Source organism: Urocitellus parryii, chromosome 6 (genome assembly GCF_045843805.1).
Source record: "Urocitellus parryii isolate mUroPar1 chromosome 6, mUroPar1.hap1, whole genome shotgun sequence".
Taxonomy (NCBI): Eukaryota; Metazoa; Chordata; class Mammalia; order Rodentia; family Sciuridae; genus Urocitellus; species Urocitellus parryii.
Genome location: NC_135536.1, coordinates 189,660,311 through 189,679,987, shown reverse-complemented (window position 1 = coordinate 189,679,987; position 19,677 = coordinate 189,660,311). Strand labels below are relative to the sequence as shown.

Below are 19,677 nucleotides of genomic sequence, written 5' to 3'. Positions count from 1 at the left end.
ATTTTCTTTCCTACCCAGTAACTCTTTTTTTTTTCTCATCAGTTTATAGCAGCCAGTTTTGCTTTGGGGCAACCATCCTCCTTGACTGATTGAAAAAGTCTCAGCCAACCAACCTGGTCTAGCTCCTTGGCATGTTGGCTTAGGGAAGGCAGAATCGGGTGGGCAGAGTGTGTTATTTTTACAATTATTCACTCTACCTTCTTGGGAAAGAATCACACATCTGTGCCCCTTGCTGGGTGACCTGCTTTAGTGAATGGGATATGAGTGGATATGACATAAGCCACATCTGAGCTGAGGCTTTAAGAGCCATTGTGGCTTCTCCCTGGTGTTCTTCTCTCCCCACAGGTCCTTGAGGAGGGACCGCTTATTTATGCTAGATCTTGGCAGAAAGAGACCATGTGAAATAGCTGTGGTAAATGTACAGCTGACTTGTGGCATAAGTGGAAAAAAAAAAAAGAGAGAAAGCTGTTGAAAGCCACTAAAATTTGGGGTTTGGTTGTTACTGCAACAAAACCTGGCAAAAGCTGACTAAAAGAGCATGTGAACACATTTGCGCCAACGAAGGAGACAATTCCAGGACATGTGGGCTTGGACCTGGAGAGATCTCTCCTTTACTCAGGACTGGGTGATGTGCTGTTGGAAAGCTGAGAAGGCACCCAGACCAAGAAGGCTGAGCTAAGGGAGAGCCCCAAGGGAATTTGAAACCAATTCTACTTTCCAGTGATGACGCTCAATACATTCCTTTTTCTTTCTCATCCAGGTTGTGCTTGGGTTTCACTGGCGACTAAAAGTTCTCTTATTAAGAGGGAAACAGCAAAAGTGTACTTTGTCTTGGGAAGGAAGTTGTTTTCGTTAGTTAGAACATTAACTCAGACCATTAACAGCCCAACATTTCCAAATCACCACTGAAAGATTCAATAATTTCTATAGTCTATATAGATATCATTTCTGATAGGAGAAAAAGCATACCCTAGGAAAAACAGTAAACTTTTTTTTTTTCTGATTAAATATGAATGGACCTTTCTGGGTGACAGATTGTTTTGGAAAGTTGGGCATAGAGAAATTTAAAAAAATAAATTCAATTCTATTTGACCCAGAAATAAGCCAGGAGTGACCTGGCCAATCGAGTCTGACTGCTCTACAGCCAGGGTTCCGGGGCCACATATTGTTTTGACCCATGCCACCTCTCCCATTAAGTTCTTCCTTTTTACATATCCCTTCTCTTCATGGGGACACCCATGTCATTTTATTTGGAGATTTAATCCTCATGACTGGGAAGAACTCAAAGATGACCTTGTAGCCTGGTCACCAACAATGACATTGGGGGTCACCCAGCTTTCTTGCCAAAGGTCCTGCCGCTCGAATGGTCTCTGTGAACCCCAGCTCTGCAGTCCTAACAGCAAAGCAGCCACAGGTGACGTGGTAGGAGTGAGTCTGGCCGTGTCCTAATAAACATTATCAGCACACACTGAGATTTGAATGACAGTTTCCACACGTCATGAAATGTTATTCTTTCCAGTTTTTTTTCAAACCATTCAAAAATGTAAAAGCCGTTCTTGGCTCACTGGCTGTTCAAAACAGGTACTGGCCTGGACTTGCCCAGGAGCTGTAGTTTGCTGATGCCTAAATTTCTGAGTGCTTCCTGAGATTTGGGCAGTGAGAGGAGCACAATACATGCCTTATCTCTCCTGATGCTTCCCCAATTCATGAAGTGCTGGTAATGCTCTTATCACCACCTGGAGATGATGGGGCCCAGATATGACAACTATTAACTTCATTCCCTCTGGGAGAGGGGCAGTTAGAAGATGAAATATTGAGCTTTAAAAATAGAAAAGTAAGTTCTAGGGCTAATCACATTAAACACTCTTTATGATGCTTCTTTGTTTTCTTAGGAAACTAATTTGCTTTTTTTTCATATCCTGATCAACTTTTGTGCTGTCTTTTGGTATTCAGAATTTATGCTTTAATTCACATTCATATTACCATTTCAAGCTTCCTACTAGAAAATGAAATCAGATCAACTCTGCATTTTAGCATCTGAGCTACTGCAGACATCCCGAGGTGAGCAGCTACACTAAACATCCCCCAAAGAAGTTTCTCTTCAGAAACTCAGAACCTCAGTGCTAACTGATGCTCTAAGTTCAACCTGAAGCTTTAACATTTAAACTTCATGGGGAAAAGACCTGTGGGCTTCTTCGTTGCAGGTTCCTAAAGGTCTAGAGACTTTGACTCTCTAGAAAATAGCCAATAAATTCATGAGAACTTTCTGGAATCATGAGAAGCCTGAGCTTTGCTGAGCTCCTCAGTTTGGTTCAAGAAATAAAAGAAGGAAAGGATTGAGAAAGGGAGCGATACACAACAAAAACAAGCAGATTGAAAAGATTTTCTCCTCAAGAGAGTCATAACAGCCATTCTAATTTCCCTTCCATATCATGGATAGCATTTCTGGAATGTATTTGGATTCTCAACATCTGTTCAGTTCCAGTAACTAGATAAAAATGAAAATGCAAACTATCCGTGGCAGTGAACAAGAGACACCAGAAGGATCCAAACATATTTTGCTTTGGCAAAATGAAGATGTTTTGTTTCTACCTTAAGGAGCTGTGGATTCACTTATCCTCACTTACAAGATTATCCAAAGACCGTGCTTCCTTCAGGAATGAGAGCAGCTCTCTTGGGCCTGAAACTCATGAGGCCCATTTATTAATCTCCCTGGGAAATGTTTGTTTTTTTTTTAAATACACACACACACAGACAAACACACACACACACACACACACGCACACACACACACACCACCACCACCACCACCACCACCGTGGCACTGCATGTGACACCATTTCTTTGGACATGAACGTACTATCTTGAAAATTTTGAGCATCTCTTGAGGCCAGGAGTATCTGACCTTGGTTAAAGGTCGAGTGCCCCCTGTCTGTCAGATGCAGACCCACGGAGTCCCCTCTCCAACTGAGACCAGCTTCTGCAGCTGCAAGATGTTCTCCTGCTTGAGGCAACTGCCTGTCCTGGGTACCAACCCAAATTAGTAAGAATCAGGATCACCATGGAGATGAAGGTGAAGGAGCAGTCAAGGCAGAAGCAGGAGATGCAGCATCATTATCCCTTATGGAAATGCCAAGCCATTCCTATGTGCTGTAGACTCTTTCACCCCTAAATGATAACCAATGATGAAGCAGCATGCTTTCCTCCTGCAATTATTTTGCATCAATTCAATGGGAGTTTCAAAAATTCATCCAATGTTGTTCCCCTTTGGCCCCCAGTCACCAGACAGGGTGAAAGAGTCCAGAGCGGATGATTATACCTGGAGCATGCAAGAACACAGGATCCCAGGGTTGGAAAAGCCCAATGGTCCAACATGCCCAAGCCGAGAGGGGGATGATTCTGTCATCGAATGCCTCACTTACATTTTCTTCTGCACCTGGGGCGACTGATTCCTCTTTAACTGACTAAAGGAAGATAAAAACAAATGTGAGAATCAAGATGTTACCCCCCCCCCAAAAAAAAAATAATAAGTTACACAAAAGCAAAGGGCTCTTAGGGCTGGCAGTTCTCTGATGTTGAAATGCTCATCTAGACCTTGTTCCAAAAAGAACTTGGAAGACGCTGACGAGCGCAAACAGTCTAACAAGATAATACAAGTTGTGCATTTTAAAATGCCAACAACTTACAGGCACAGCCAGGCTCAAATGGAACACAGAGGGGCTGCCACGGAAGACACCAGCCACAAAGCCTTGCCTGGGGGAAAGCCACGCCTTGGCCTTCATGTTTTTCTAGTAGCTGATGATAAGAGGGAACGATTTTTAATTCGCTCAATTGATAGTCAGTGTTAGGTAAAAACAAACAAGCTGCTCAGGAATATTCTAGCAGTAGGCTGAGAAGTGCACCCACGATCCTCAGGTTCTCATGACTGTCCTGTCATGAGCAGGTCCTCAGCCTTTTCCTGACCCTGGCATTGGAAGCCACTTCTTACATCAGCCCTTGATCTGGGCCAGTGTCATCGTGCTGAAGTTTAAACACTCTGGGGAGAGCCAGAGGGCTGGGGTATGATCCATCCAACTCCACACAGTTGCACTCCCTGGAGTAATTCTGCATCTCCTGTCCTGTCCTAATATCTCAGCTCTATTCTGAAGCTCCAACGTCGGATGTCATCTTTGCCTCTTTTCTTGGGTTGTCCTTAAACTTTTTTGGGGGAGAGTGTTAGTGGTTTCAGACCAATTTGATACTCAAATTACTAGATCTGGACTCTCCTCCCATAAACAAAGTACTTTTTAAATAATCGCAGGGTGTTCATAGACTTTCTGCATCTCTCCTCTTTATTCCAGGGCAAGAACTCTTCCCTGCATCTCTGCTGGTACAAGACCCGCCCTCCCCTGTAACAGGTGCAGTGTGAGCCACGCAAGGGAAGCGGTATTTACAGATGTCTTTCACAATGGCGCCTTGCTTCCACCTCCCCGCAAAGTGCCTCCAAGTAGCAAGTACTGAGGGCCCCTTTGCACAGTACTGCAAGAATAGCACGGAGGGGCAAAGTCACTTGTTTAGGCTAAACAGCTAAAAAGGGGGAAGCAGTGTTTCCAGAAGCTAAGTTTCTCTCTTGCCAACATGACTTTAAGGATGAAAATATGTACTTTTATTTGTGTGTGTTTGCCTGGGTAAAAAAGGTGTCCATGGAAGGACTGTAACATTTCTGGAAGCTTCCGACTGTCAGAAAATGATAGCACATGCAGAAGGAATTTGGGAGGAGCTCTGTTTTCTTGGAACTGTACCCCGATTGCGCGCTGTTGAACACGATGCACAGGTAAAGAATCAAATGCTGTTTTAAAAGCGGAACCTCTTCAAGCCTGACCCACAGAAGTTTCAGGAATAAATAGACCATCTATGTTAGACTGAGAAAAACCCTCTTACTATCTAAAAATAGACCGGGGGGCGGGGTTTCAACCCTCCTTCCTGTTCTATCCAGTTGTACTGAGACTTCTTTGTGTCTGTGATTTCCTTGTCTGGAAAGTCCCTGGATTTTGATTTCTCACTGTATTCTCGAAGACACTGGGAACCTGGAGCAGGTGACAGATGGGAATAGAAGGAGCTCGATCTGAACACTCAAGTTTCCTTGATCTTCATTATGTTTTCAGACTGCCAAATCTTTCTGCTGTTTTGAAAACTGGCCTTACAAATATTGCCTGTTCCAAACAAATATTTTTAAAAGTTATTCTACCAGCAAAAGTTCCTTATTTTGTGAAATTTGTCTGTGTGAGCATCTACCAACTGCAATAATTTTCATAGCATGTTCTCATCTTTGACTTGCTTGTTCATGTGTCACCAGTTTATTTGATATTTTCTATACATTAACCATAGATTTACTTAAATATATTTGAAAAGAAAGTTTCTTATTATTACAGAAATAAATGGTATCACATTAATATTACTGTTGCTTCTTGTTTAGCTTCTTATTATCACAGTCAATGTGTACCATTGACTGTGATAATAAGAAGCTAAATGGTAACACAAAAGAAATCATAAGAATCATAAGAAACTATATGTAATCATAAGAAACTTTCTTTTTCAAATGTAATACCATTTACTATAATAATAATATGTATACAATACATATTAAAATAAATACGATGAATGAAGCAAACACTTATTAAGTTCTAATAAGGTTTAAGTCTTTGTAAAAAGGGAGCCCAGCAAGGGCTAACACAGTGGTAAATGCTTGTTAATATCTTCTTGACATCACCACAAGGACAGGAATAGAATGGAAAAAGGAGAGAACTGTACTCTGCAGCCAGTGAAATGTTTTCTAGGGCTATCTCCAAGAACTGCCCCAAATTGTTTTGAACTTTTTGTACATTTGCAAATAGGGCTCCAGGTGCAGGCTGCATGTGAGCAGTGATTGACACGTGTAGTTCATGTAGAGAGAGTCCAGGTTCTGGTCACCGGTTAGCATGTGGCTCATCTGAGGAAGTATACTACATGGCGACTGGTACATGGCGACTATAGAGTCAGGTCCAAGTTCAGAGTTTCAACTGTGTGACCTGGTTTAGTAATCACTCCTCTCTGAGCTGATTATTAGCCTGTTTGTGGTCATGCGTTGTTTCAGGAGTAAAGCTCATTCAGGGGAAAGCCTGGCAGAAACAGAGTGAGCTGCTGGCTGGGTCCAGCCCACACAGTCCTCCTGGGCCTCACAAGAGTACCCCGTTTACATGGAGCTAGAGAGTCTGGAAGTTGTGTGGACAGGTGGGGACAACTCGAGTGGTGTCTATAATTAAATGCTCGTTAATATCAGGTTTCTATAGACTCTTCTAGAAACCAGAGTATATGAGGTAGAACAGAAAGAAAAATTTCAAGAAATCAGCCCCAGAAGCAGAATTCACCTGTGGAAATTAGAACTGTAGGTGAACCCATCACCTCCAGGGCCAGGGCAGCTGGTGGTTGGTGGCCACTCAGTCCAGCTCAGCTGCTGTTGAGTTGTCTGGGAAGAGAGGGCCAAGGATGGATCTTCTACATGGTGTCACTCTGGGGCCTGAGTGGCTGCAGGGGGCTTCCCCAGAGCTGATCGAGAGCTGGGGGTGTGCTTTCTTCCTGCTACCTTGCAAATGGCAGGTGAACTGCTGGCTGGCCGCTGAGGCCCCACAGGGGTGATGGGGGTGGGGGAGAGTTGTCATGCAACTTTTCCTTGGTGTCTCTGATGGCAGTGGTGTGGCTGGGGGCAGAGACATATGGCAGCCCAGACTGACTCACAGTCATCTGTCTTGGATTCCTGCACAGGATGTGGGGCATGATTTATTTATGAATCCTGAAGACTGCTGTTGTTTATTTTGTACATATAAAGCACTTAGCAAAGTGAGTGCTTGCACATAGTATGGGTTCAACTAATGGTAGCAATTGTTATGAATGCTGGGAAGAAGTGATATCAGCTAGGTTTGTTCCACTTCCTTAAGACTTTTCTTGATGAATTCTATGTTGTTTTGGAAAGTCCTTAAGTCTGCTCAGGCCAGAAGTATGTTTGCTCCTGGAATCCTCATGAACAGATATTTTTTAACACTGCTTCGGGTTCTAGTTGGCATGGGGTAGGAAAGGATGTGGGTCTCAGTTACAACCTTGGTGACTCACTCTTTATAGTACAATGGCACATTGACCCGTATAAATAAAAAATGCCAGGTCACACTAACCGGAGCCCATTGTGGCAGTGTTTGGAGATCTTTACTGTGTATATTTTGGGCTGCCTTAATGAGCCCACCCAGCTGTCAACTTGAGCAGTGTGTTTTATGACATTGTCCAAATCACTGAAAAAAAAAAAAAAGTCAACAGGATTAAGAGCAGATTCCAGGGAGCTCCGTGCCGCGTTGTTTTCCTCCTTAATGGACCCCCTTCAGTGGCTTGCACCCCTGCACTGGATTAGCATACTTTAGACACCACTGGAGAGAACCCAGGAAGACAGTCTTCTGTTAACAAAGACAAAGGTAATGATGGCAACCGACGCTCCTGGGCTAGGTGTCACTTAACTGTGGGTTCCGTGCTTCCCGTGTGCAGTCAAGGTGGATGCAGACTGCCCTCCAGGCTCTGTTCCAGCATCTAGGAGCTTTTGCTCCCACCCTAGGGTCTTCCTTCCCTGTTGAGGTCTCAGCTCTTCTCTGCTTCTCCCGAAAGCAGACTCAGGCACCACCGCACCCCCATGGAGCTGGGTCTCTGAGCCAAGCCTGGATCTCCTGTTCTGCCTCTATTTGTCCCAGGGTGGCTTCCACGTTCAGTCCAGGGTAACAAATGGAGGTCTGGGCAACGTCCTCTCCCCTTTCTCTGACAGTTCAGAGGAAGCCTATGGGGTGGGGGAGCCAGGAGAGCAGATTTCTATTCGTTATTTCCACTGCCAGTGAGCGCACGGAGGTGGGTGACCTCCGAAGAGGAGAGACGCACTAGGACCGGGTTTGGAAGGGAACTGCTGAGACAGGAAGAAGAACTGGATGTCAAGGAAGCAGCTCTCTGCAGAGTCAGGGAGAGAACAGAATGATTCCAGGCAAGGTCCAGGCTCTTAGATTGAAGGCATTTTTCAGGTCCTGGACCTCTTGGGGTAGTCAAGAAGCACAGTGTGAGACTAACACTCAGGTGTCAGAACAGAATCACTGTCAGTCTCCTTCAACGAACTGGCACCTGGCTATTGCCAGAATCTATAGACAGTCCAGCTTCATTAGCAATAATAAAAGTTGCACTGTGCCATCTACAGGATCCTGCTTAGACCTGTAGGGCTATTTTGAAGATATTCCAGATACTAAGAAAGAGAAGATAAATGGCACATAATCTATGACCATGAACTTGAATGACAACGACTCCTCTCCTTTAAAAGTGAATTCAGTTCTTAAATGGAAGATTCTTTAAAATACATTCACGTGGTGGCACTAAAGTCAGCAGATCCTGGTGGGTCTCCTCTAAGCATCCTTTTCATCACATGACATCTGTTCTGGGTCGGCTTGTTTCACAGTGGGCCTGAGACTTATCCTATTAAACCCACAGTGTTCTGCCTCCAAGTAGGTGCTCCTGTGCCTCCCCAGCCACACACCCAGGCTTCCTAACCAGAATCCCCCAGGAAGGCTTACGGGTCTGCTTGAACACCTAGCCCAGGTGACTCAGAGCAGCGCGTGGGAACTCTAAGCTTACTTCAGCCTGCACTGACTGTGCCCTTTTTCAATCCCCAAGCCTTTGTACCCTGTTCACTGCAGTTTACCCTGGACTGCAAACTTCCCTGGGTGGAATGGAGCTATGCTCACAGAATCCCAGTCCCTTGGCCTCCCAGTGATTATGAGAGGTAGCTGACGCTGTTAGGGTTTGTGGTGGAGGAGTCCGAGGCCCTAGGGGCTCAGCCATCTGCCACTTTCAAGCAGCCAGGGGCCTGGGACTGAGATTCGAAGGTGTATCTGGGCGATGTTAAAACCCACATTACTGTTCCACTCCAGTGTTTGCCCCCCCAGGAGAAGGCAGGGGAGGGCTATTTTGAGGATATTCCAGATACTAAGTACATGTGCAGGTGTACACACAAATGTGTGTTTATCATGCTCCTCCAAATACATCGCCAACCATTCCTATGGTCACTATGCCCTGAGGGTGGGAAGCCACATGGTCTCAGGTGCTGTGTGTGTACAGTTTCTGGTTCCTTATTACCACATTGCAAGATAAACTAAGTTCTCATTTTACAAATAAGAAAACAGGAGCTCAGGTCAAGTAATTTTTCCAGGGCTACACAGTCCATTTTTTTTTTTTTTCCTGATTTGCTACATAAAAGAGGTTCACAGGCTGGGGCTGTAGCTCAGTGGCAGAGCGCTTGCCTAGTATGTGTGAGGCACTGGGTTTGATCCCTAGCACTGCACAAAACACTAAACAAATAAAGGCATGCTGTCCATCTTCAACTATAAAATTTTTTTTAAAAAGAATTTCATGATTATTTATCTCAACCCTTTCATTCAACAGATGAGGAAAAGGAAAGCCAAAAAATTTGAATAACTTGTAAGACCAGCCAGCTAGTGACAGCTCAATTGACCCAGAACAATCATGGGCATATTTAATCCAGGTCACTGGATATTAAACAGTTTTTTTGAAAGTACAGTTTAATTTAAAATTAATTTCATCAAAGACTATTTTTGTTTTTTTATTTTATATTAAGTACTTCTTCAGCAATCAGGACCACAAAATCAAAATGACTAATACTTTCATCCCTACCGCCTGTTCTGGGGAGAAAAAAAAAATCTATTTCTGAAGTTCATGGCCACAGACTTGGAAACATGTTTAAAAGCTTCTCAATTAAAAGCAAGAGAAGGAAGAGGGTAGGGTTGGCTGTTAGTGAACATGTACAAGTTGTCTGGAGTTTTCCTTTGTGTTTTTCAAGATCTGCACAAGGCTGATTTTATCATGACGCCCTTTCTAATTTAAAGAAGAGAAAGCAAAGGCCCTGGGTCTGTTCCCTACTGGAATGACCCTGTCCCACAGGAACAGGGCTCTGAGAGGGCCAGCGGCTTTTCTCCCTGCAACTGTCTTCGCCTCGCCCTCCGTACCAGCTGGCACAAAAGCCCGAGCACAGGGGGGCACCCGGAAGGCTCCAGATGAGTGAAACTCCCCTCTTTTCCTTCCTTGCAGAACATTTCCATCTGACTGGGTTAGAAAGGGAAGTCAGGATAGCAGTGATTTGGTTTGAATTCCTCTTAAGTTCACGAGGTTTAATAATCCATCGAATAAAGGTGCCAAAGGCAGCCAGCATGATAAGGTCCTTGGCTGGGAGATGAATTCATGTTGTCCTGAGGATGGCTTCCCGTGGGGAGACTGGTCGAGCAGGTACGCAGAGGGAGCTTAGCGGCTTCCCCACTGGGCATCACAGGATGGAGCTGTTGGCAGGGGGAGTTTCACCCTCCCGTGACATGGCGACAGGCACAGAGAGCGGCTGCCCTTAGCTGCTTCTGTGACAGGTGGAGTTGGGTTTGGCTGTAGCATGTCCTCTCGATTTATTTCTAAGATATGGGTGCCGCTCTAATTTGCATTTCACAAGGAAGGGAAGCCGGAGAGGTGAACTGGCGCTCAAAGCCAGGTCTGTCCAAACGCATGACTCTTGGTCCTCGGTCCATCACCTGCGGCACCTGCTGTCCAGCATGTGTGGTCTGTTGCGCCACCAAGTGTGCTGCTCAGGCTCACACGTGGGGACAGCCTTGCCCTGGCACAACTGCAACCCCCGCTGCTAAAGCCAAGCCGAGTTCCCCTGGTGGCTCCTGTCAGTGACGGAGCACCGTGGCGGACTGACCCACCTGGCCAAGGTGGACTCTCCATGTGGGCAGTCAGACTGTCGGATTCCCTCTGGTTGGGCCAAGATGCACCACCCTCCATCCAGCCCTCTCTCTCCTTCCTTCTCAGCCACCGCAGGTGTCAGCCCTCACCTGGACTCAGTGCTCTCCAGCTCCCCTGTACCCTCTGAGAGCCATCACAGGCAATTTCCTTCAATAAACCTCTAGGATGTTCCTTCTGCCTTGGTATGTGCTTCTTGAAGGGCCAGTACTTAAGATTAATGCCATTATTATATAACACTTTCCTTTAATTGGTCCTTTAAAAACTAAATACATTTATTCTCGCCCTGAGCAAAAATGCATGTTAAATCCCAAGTTTAATCGGCTACCTTTATTTCCCCCATACACGTGTGTGTATGTACACATATACACATAGGTACACATGTACACACACGGATATGAATGGATAGATGATAATTATTTAATCAAATGTACAAACATGAGTCACTGAGGTCATCTCTCTCGTCCCTAATATATGCATTTAACACATCAGAAATTGTTCCCTACGTTATGTTGCTAGTAAAAGACTTTTAAAAATAAGTAATGGTGATTAGGGAGGAAGAAGGATGGGAACAGAATGTCAGTTGACCTCTTCCAAGGTTTCCACGAATTATCGGACTCTGTGTTCTGAGAAGAACCTGGAAGGAAGATTTCTGTACAACAGGAAACAGACTGGAAAGATGCTCCGAAGTCCAGCTGGATTCTGGACAATAGGGTGAAACCGACGCCACAGTGACATCTGGATCTGTCATCTGCTCTGTACAGTGTGCCAAGTGGCACAGACGTTTTAACGAAACTGCTAAGTTGGGTTTTCTCGGCTCTATGAATTTCCACACCCCCCCCCCCCAACTTCTTGCTCATCTTTTGGCCCAATTTAAGCCAGGAAGGAGTGTCCTGGACATGTGTGGCAGCTGGGGCCTGCTGAGCACGGTGAGTCAGGAGTGGCTCTGGGGACTACTCAGCCCCGCCCACCACTTCCTGGCAGAGCACAGACCTCCTGCACGTTAATTTCAGAAGGGGAAACTATCAGGTAGTGGTTTGACTTTTCCTGCCCCAGAAAACAGTCTGCGCTTGCCCTGGTGGTGACCTGGTGGACACACTGGCTCTCTCAAAGGAGAGTGGCTCCCGTAGACTGACTCTAGCTGAATGGGAAGGGATGACACGGAGGCCATTTATCCACCAGGACAGACAGGATAACGTGACATCCCAGAAGGTTCACAAAACCATGGAAGACCACAACCCTTTCTCAGGAAGCCAAGTCATTCAAAGAATGAGAAATTCTACTTGTTCATTTCAATTTCTTTCCCACGAAACACCTGTTCATAAACACGATAGGCATTTCATTCTTCCTGGGAGTACAGCAGGGTCCTTGGTTCAATGGCAAGTGGAGTCACATTGGAGAGGAAAGCAGGAGGAAGGAGGAGGAGGAGGAGGAGGAGGAGGAGGAGGAGGAGAGGAGGAGGAGGAGGAGGAGGAGGAGGAGAGGAGGAGGAGGAGAGGAGAAGAGGAGGAGAAGGAGAGGAGAAGGGGAGGAGGAGGGGAGGAGGAGGAGGAGGAGAAGAGGAGGAGGGAGAGGGGAGGAGGAGGAGGAGAAGGGGAGGAGGAGGAGGAGAAGGGGAGGAGGAGGAGAGGAGGAGGGGAGAAGGAGGGGAGGAGAAGGGGAGGAGGAGAGGAGGAGGAGGAGGAGGAGGAGGAGAGGAGAAGGGGAGGAGGAGGGGAGGAGGAGGAGGAGGAGAAGGGGAGGAGGAGGAGGAGGAGAAGGGGAGGAGGAGGGGAGGAGAAGGGGAGGAAGAGGGGAGGAGGAGGAGGAGGGGGAAGCTGCTATACGGGTTGAGTACAGCAACTAGACCAATAGAAATAGATTCTCAAGTCATCTTAGCCCCCAAGGACTCTGCAAACTTTTAAAATCCAACTTACCTTTTTCCAAAACAGTTTGCCCAGAGGCAGAGAGGTGGGTCCTGACTTCTCCTTGCCGCCTTCCTTGGTGGTTTCAGGCCCAGTCGAGGGCTGCACGGCACCTGAAGGGCTGCAGCCTTTGGGGCTCCTGGCTGTCCCCGGCGTCTCCTGGGGTGTGAAGTTGGCTTTGTCTGACTTGAGGTTGGCCGAAGTGGTGGGTGACTTCTCAGCATCCTGAAGAGTTTTAACATAGGGGGTGGGGATTCAGAATGATTGGATTATTTCAAGAGTGAAAGATCTCTTCTTTGTACCCCTGGGCTCGGGTGGTACATAATGGTAATATTTTTTTTTCTTTATAATTTTCTGTATTTTCCAAATTTCAACTGTGAATATGAATCTGTGTTAAAAATCTCAAAGAAATTTGGGATATATATTTTTTTCTTTTGGAAAACAACCAGAGGATCATTCATGATGCTTCTGTGAGTGACTCTAGGGGGGGCGGGAAGGGACACTTTGCTGCTAGGATGTGGCGCTAGCTCCAAGTGCTTTTGATTATCTTCTCCTCGGGACACACTTCACGCACCCCAGCGCGTGCACATTTTTTGAGAAATATTCTATCATCATGTGTGGGTTTACTAATCCAAATGGAAAATTAAGGAAAGGTGATGATAAATATAGTTCCGATAGAACTTCTGAAATTCCTTCCCCATGTTCCACTTTGGAGATCACCATCCAGCTCTGAGGCATAAGGCAGCTGGACTGAGCTTGGTGAAGGGGTTTTGAACTGCATGTGTCCACGAAGGAATTCTTTGCTTTTAGGTTCAGCCCCATGCTCCAATGTCACTTCTTTTGTCCCAATTCCCTCTCTCCCTCCTACCCTCTTCCCCTTCCCCTCATCTCTCTCCCTTTCCCTCCTCCCTCCCTCTCCCTTTCCCTCCTCCCTCCCTCTCCTCCCTCTCTCTCCCCTTTCCTCCTCCCTCTTCCCTCTTCCTCTCTCTTCCCTCCCCTTACTCCCTCCTCCTCCTCCTTCCTCCCACTCTCTCCTCTCTTCTTGCTCATCTTCCTCGCACCCTCCCCATCTCTCTCTTTCTCCCCACGTGACTGTGCTAAAGTCTGGTCCTAAGACATCTGATATCTTCAGGGAGGTGGGATTAATTCCTATGCTCTGTCTCCTGTTGAGTCACTGGATAAAGAATGATGGTCACATTTTTTTTTTTCTGGACATGAGTGAATACTGGCATTAAAAACTCTAATACCAGGTTGATCTGACCTGACTTCTCCACCCTAAGCAGCTTCACTTTATGATTTTGGATCTGGGGCAATTTGTGATTCAACCCTCTTAAATTCCCAGGGCTGTCGTATCTTCAACTACATTTTCTGACTAAAAGAAAAAAATAATCTGGCGTTGAAAATGGGGTGTGGACAAATAAGGAAGTTTCATATTATTTTTGGTACTGGACAGAGTCTTAAAGTCCATCTGGCCCAGTATTTAAATTTTCAGATAAAGAAAGCGAAGCCCGAGATGCACTGGACCAGGTGTGTAGCCTGGCCTCATGTCTGGACTGCTGACCTCATCCCTGCACTCACACACAGCACCTGGGCTCCCTGAGGGTGTGTCCAGTAACACAAATTCACTCTCTGGTGCAGGATGTGACATCTCGCCCAGGTTCTGAGTTGTTTACTGAGCAAACTCTAAGATCAAATCAAGACAAAGGAGTGGAGCATAGAAATGGTAAGGGGATAACCCAGTTCCATTCAAGATACGCCAAGTGCATAATGCTAGAATTTAAAATAACTTCTGCATTTTACAGAGAGTGAACTCGTGATTACTATTCAGCATTAACAATGCTTCAAATGTGCTTGGGCCCCTGGTACTATTTTAGCCCTAAATGGCCATTAAATTCAAGGGGAAGCACCCACCCATCTCCTAAGCAGCTTGTTTTCTTTTTTTTCAGAAAAATATTAGGAAATATCATCTATTCATTGACAAACACATTCTGTAGCTTTCCACGAGCCATGGCGTAGGCGGAGTACCAGGGCTACGCGTCCTCTTGGAGAGAATGACAGTGAATAAATAATTCCACAGGTGTAAAATTTCAAGTGGGAAAAGTGCTGGAGGAGTAGGAGGATCGGTGCCACCAAAAGACAAAAGAAAGCACTTCCAAACACTTAAAGCAAGAATTGCAGCCCCATGTGACAACCAGGAGGGCTTTACTCAGGAAGGGAGGTGGCTGGAAATCACAGGGAGGAGCTGCCCTAGCCCCTCTGTCAAGGGGACCCCTTTTCTTGGGGGTGATCATCAAGATTGGACATTAACATGGTCTGTGGCCATGCAAAGGGTCCCAGAAATAAGCGGATTCACAGTGTGTCTGTGGTATTAAATTCCACGGGGAGAAGTGTGGTGAGGAGAGCTTGTCCAGAAGCCTTCACGCAGGAGCTGATGATGGGAGGGTGGCTGAGCAACACCTCTACCCCGAGGGGCTTCCCTGGGAGGTGCCCCTCTCCTCCTGCTGGGTGCACCCAGAGACCATGGGCATGATAGTAAAATGATCATTCTTTAACTTTTTCTTTTTTGGTACCTAGGATTGAATCCAGGGGCTCTTAACCACTGAGCCACATCCCCAGCCCTTTTTAATTTTGAGACAGTGTTTCGCTAAATTGTTAGGGCCTCGCTATGGTGCTGAGGTTGGCTTTGAACTTGTGATCCTCCTGCTTCAGCCTCCCAAGCCACTGTGATTACAGGCGTGCACCACTGTATCCGGTTGTAACATCACGCCCCTAATGCACTTGTGTAACTGTTGGTTGACTCTGCATCTCCCCTGATAGACTTTGAGCCCCTTGAGGGAGAGAAGTTCTTGATCTCTATGACACCCTAGCTCCCCTTGGGACCAAATCCTGGCACAAAACTGATGTTCACTCACTGACTAACTAAATGAAAGAGGCCAGAGAGAGGTACTCACAGGATGCTGCTGTATCCGGCTTCCTGACTCTAAAGTCCATTCATCTTTTCATCCCTGCCCACTCCTTTCCTTATGTCCCAAAGAAGTTCCTCAAACAGTGTCCATCCAAATGTTCATTAGCCAAATTAATAGTCTTTGTTTGCATTATGGGAGAGGCTACAAAAACTCTAACCATGATTTCAGAGGCAATTTCATGAATGGGGTTACCAGATTTAAAATTAAAATGAAAATATAGAATGCCCCATTAACTTTGAATTTCAGATCAGCAAAGAAAAAATTTCTAGCTTCAATATGTTCCCAATATCTTGCTGGACATATTTAAATTTATATAAAATGATTTATTATTTTTTTAAAATATGAAATTTGAATTTAATGGGACACTGCATTTTATCTGGTGACTGTACCCAGGAAACTCTAATGGATCAGATAGGAATATTACACATAAGTGGCCTTACCTTCTGAGCAGGTTTTCATGTCATTAACACATGGAGTATGGGAGAGAGGAGGTGTTAGGAAAACGGAGACTTTACAAAAACCAATGAGTGAGTGGCAGAGCATCACCTGAGCCTGCTGCCTCATTGAGGTGTCCCCGAGAAAGCCCAGGAGAGGGCCAGCGTTTCAGGCAGCACAAGAACATTTTAAAGCACACCTGCCTCGCATGCTTGGAGGACACAAGACGAAGTGTCACTCTGAGGCTTCCTGTGCAACAAAGGCAAAAACAAAGACTCCGATTCAGCAAAGGAAAGCTGATGCTTTGCTTTATTTTGGTTTAAAAGGAAAACCTCTGATTTATGAATTCCAGCTTCCCCATTTTTTTAACCTAGAAAATTCTTTTTTTTTTTTTTTTTTTTTTTTTAAGGAAGGAAAATTGCACTGGAGAAATGAACACAGAAGTCAACCAGATTTCTCACAGCAAAACTAGAAGGTAGCACTTTCTCCTCTGATGCCTGGATTCCCCTTTTCTGCCTGAGGTCACTATCCCACAGAACCCCAGGGTACCGCTCCTCTGCTAATTAAGCAACGGGAGTCATGGATAGGACCCGGCTGGTCATTTAAATAACACCATTTTCTGTATACAACTGAATAATCAAAAGATGTAAAGAAATAATCTGTCCTAGATAGAGGTAATAGCCGAACTGCTGCATAAATGAGATCTCAGAACATTTGGGAATAGTTCCCTTACTTTATTTCACATTGACATAAAGAACACACTGGATGTAGCTCTAGGAGAGACCTTGAAGTCTGCATGTCTGTATTATGGGATCCATATAAAGGATGTCCTCTACATTTCCCCAGGGTCCTGAATCCTGTTTTTCTCCCCATTGTACCTCGGGGGCAGGATGCAAGGCCAACGACTCCAGGGAACCCTATAAATAACAACATTGAACTTGGACAGTCCACATATGGATAGACAGAGATCTGCACACAGTGAAGGCAAACGCAGTGCAGATCTGGCGAGGGAGACACACACTTCCTAAGCTTTCTACGAGAGTGCCACATTGGAGCTAAACCAGGTTCCGTGGCATGAAGCCCATGGTATGTTTCACTGGCCATTACTAAGCTCTCACATGCCCAAGTGGCCCCACCACCCTAATGTTCCCTCCCTCATTGCAATATCCATTGCTCCCTCTCTTTCTTTCTTTACTGAACAAAATAAGCCTGTCTGGAGACTGAAGGGTGGTTTCATAATGTGTTGGTTATGCAAATATAGATTCAGCTACAAGAACTTTCTGTGGGGCTTTTATTTGCACACACAATCAACCCTGGGACTATCATATCCAGCTGGGGAAGTTTTTTAATAAGTTCATTCAACTTGATGGAGAATGGTTGATATTTTAAAGAAATTTCCAAGCTTGAGGACCCAATTCAGAGATCTTTTTAATTGATGGTTTCAGGCACACACCGGCATATTCTTGGACATTAGAAGAGTAACATCTCCAAAACTGGCTTCATATTATCCCGATTCCACCTCCCCCCACCACACACATGGAGAAATAACTCGCTCTGCCTTCATTCATTGCTTTTGTTTTTTTCTTGCTTGGGCTTTTATGTGAATTCAGTGTAAACTTTGTTAATACTGGAAATGGATGGAACAGACACACAAAGGTGAAATTGTTATCTTCAGGTTAGAAGAGTGTTTCCCAAAATGCAGGCAGCCTACCACTGCAGGGCCAGAGGTGACATCAGGTTGCATGGAAAGACGATATTCAACAGCATTCAGACCGTGAAAATACTTTTCAAACTTTCATATCATCTAATAACAGTCCAGGGAAAGACAGGCTCAGCCTGGTACTGGTGTGGCCTTAATATTCTACACCACTGGCCAGTGGCTTTCTAGTAAAGCTAGTGAGGGCACTGTGCTAGAGCTTCATGCAAACGAGGCAGCATGAAGTCAGGATCCTTTCATGAACCTTATTAAAGGTTACCCTCCTCTTTGGAGAAGATTCTGGTTCTCATGTATAATGGAAGTCAAAGTTTCTTTTTAAGATACATTTCATTGGACATGGTCAATTTCTATATAAAAATATCAAGTGATTAATATGACCTCCAACAAAAGTGGCCAACACGGTTTGCATGTGACTGGCGTTTGGGAAACACTGGGTGAGAGTAACTGCAGAACCCTGGTCCACTCTCAGAAAACCCCCCACCTGCGCGATATTGAGAGCTATGGCAACTTGACACCATTCACTGATGTTGAGTCACGTCATTTCCAATCTCCCTTTAATGATCTCAGCCTCAGGAGGCTCTGTCTTCACTAAGGCACAGGTGGCAGGCACAGGGCCCGTGTGGCAGGCACAGGGCCCGTGTGCCTGGCACGGTGAGGACCAGGGTTCTTCTTTCTGCTAGTTTAACGGGATACAGACCTTATGTCTAAGCAATTTCCTAAAGGCGAGGCCCAGCCGGGGGCTCTCCAGGTGCTTCTTCTTGCTGCCCTTCGCCTGGGTCTCAGATGTCTTCTGACCCACTTGCCCATCGCAGACGCTTTCTGCTTTGGAAGCCTTGCGGGCAACAGCAGTTGCAGCTTAGAATTTTGCTTTTAAACAAAATCTAGTTTTCTGTTGTTTTGAGGTGCATGAATACACTGTGACAGTTAGCTGCTGGCATGTTACTGCCATCTCCCACCCATAAGACACAAGAACATTATCTTTTTAAGATGCTTTGGTAAAGAGCATATTCACAGACAATTTCAGGCACATATTGCTTTTCAACAGAGTGACCTATTTAAATGACCCAGATTAACACATCTCCAAAAAACCCTACAACCAAAACTAAACTACCCACTCCCCACCCTGTCCATATTCGCTAAAGACAGTAGTAGGGTAATTCGACTGTAAAATATCAAATGAAAAGTACATAATTAAAAAAGATAACATAGTCTATTTAATAGTGTTAAATATCTAAATGCTACTGTCACATGGGAAGGACTAAAATAGTCCTGCTGCAGCTACTGGACACGTTTGACTCCAGCTGCAAGCGGCGTGAGAGTTTCTGTGAGTACTTAGTGTGCTGAGAATCACCCGGAACCAAATGGGACAAGGTTACACACCTTTCAAAGGCACAAATTCAAGAACTAGAGTAGAAAAAGATGTCAGGATCACACCAGTGTCGAGTTGCGAAACTTGAGCTCTAGGAGGTCTTCTGAGGCCAGACCTCGCACACCTTGTCACGGCTTAGGTAAGAGAATAAGGTTTTGGGAAATAGGTCTAATTGTGGGTGTCATGGACAACCCAGATGAAAGGCCCTTATCTGAGACCCAGGTGAGCAGCAGGGACCCCACAGTCTTCTGGGGAAGACCATAAGATCTTATCAGCCAGACATATTTGGTTGGGAGCACATCTGGGTCACAGAAGGGTCTTGGTACATGAGCAGCTGAAGAGAAGGAGTGTCCCAGGTCACTTGGGGAGCCACACAACACACCCACATTCCCCATTGTTTATGGCCACTGTTCTGACTATGTCGCTTCAAACAAAGCAAAACACAGAACCCAAAGA

General features: G+C 45.5%; 1 protein-coding gene across 6 annotated transcripts in view; it reads right to left on the bottom strand.

The window, feature by feature from the left end:
- The window catches only part of Bcas1 (brain enriched myelin associated protein 1), an 85,272-nt gene that overhangs the window by 22,905 nt on the left and 42,690 nt on the right, over positions 1 to 19,677 (bottom strand). For 3 of the 6 annotated variants that reach the window (XM_026391022.2, XM_077800086.1, XM_026391023.2), the window contains exons 7-8: positions 12,747 to 12,959; positions 3,423 to 3,464 (exon numbers count right to left, since the gene is read on the bottom strand). In XM_026391022.2, coding sequence (XP_026246807.2) covers positions 3,423 to 3,464; positions 12,747 to 12,959 — 255 coding nt within the window. Of the gene's footprint in view, positions 1 to 3,422; positions 3,465 to 12,746; positions 12,960 to 18,549; positions 18,685 to 19,677 lie in introns of all 6 variants that reach the window. The other 3 variants (XM_077800085.1, XM_077800087.1, XM_077800084.1) reach the window with 2 other exon arrangements.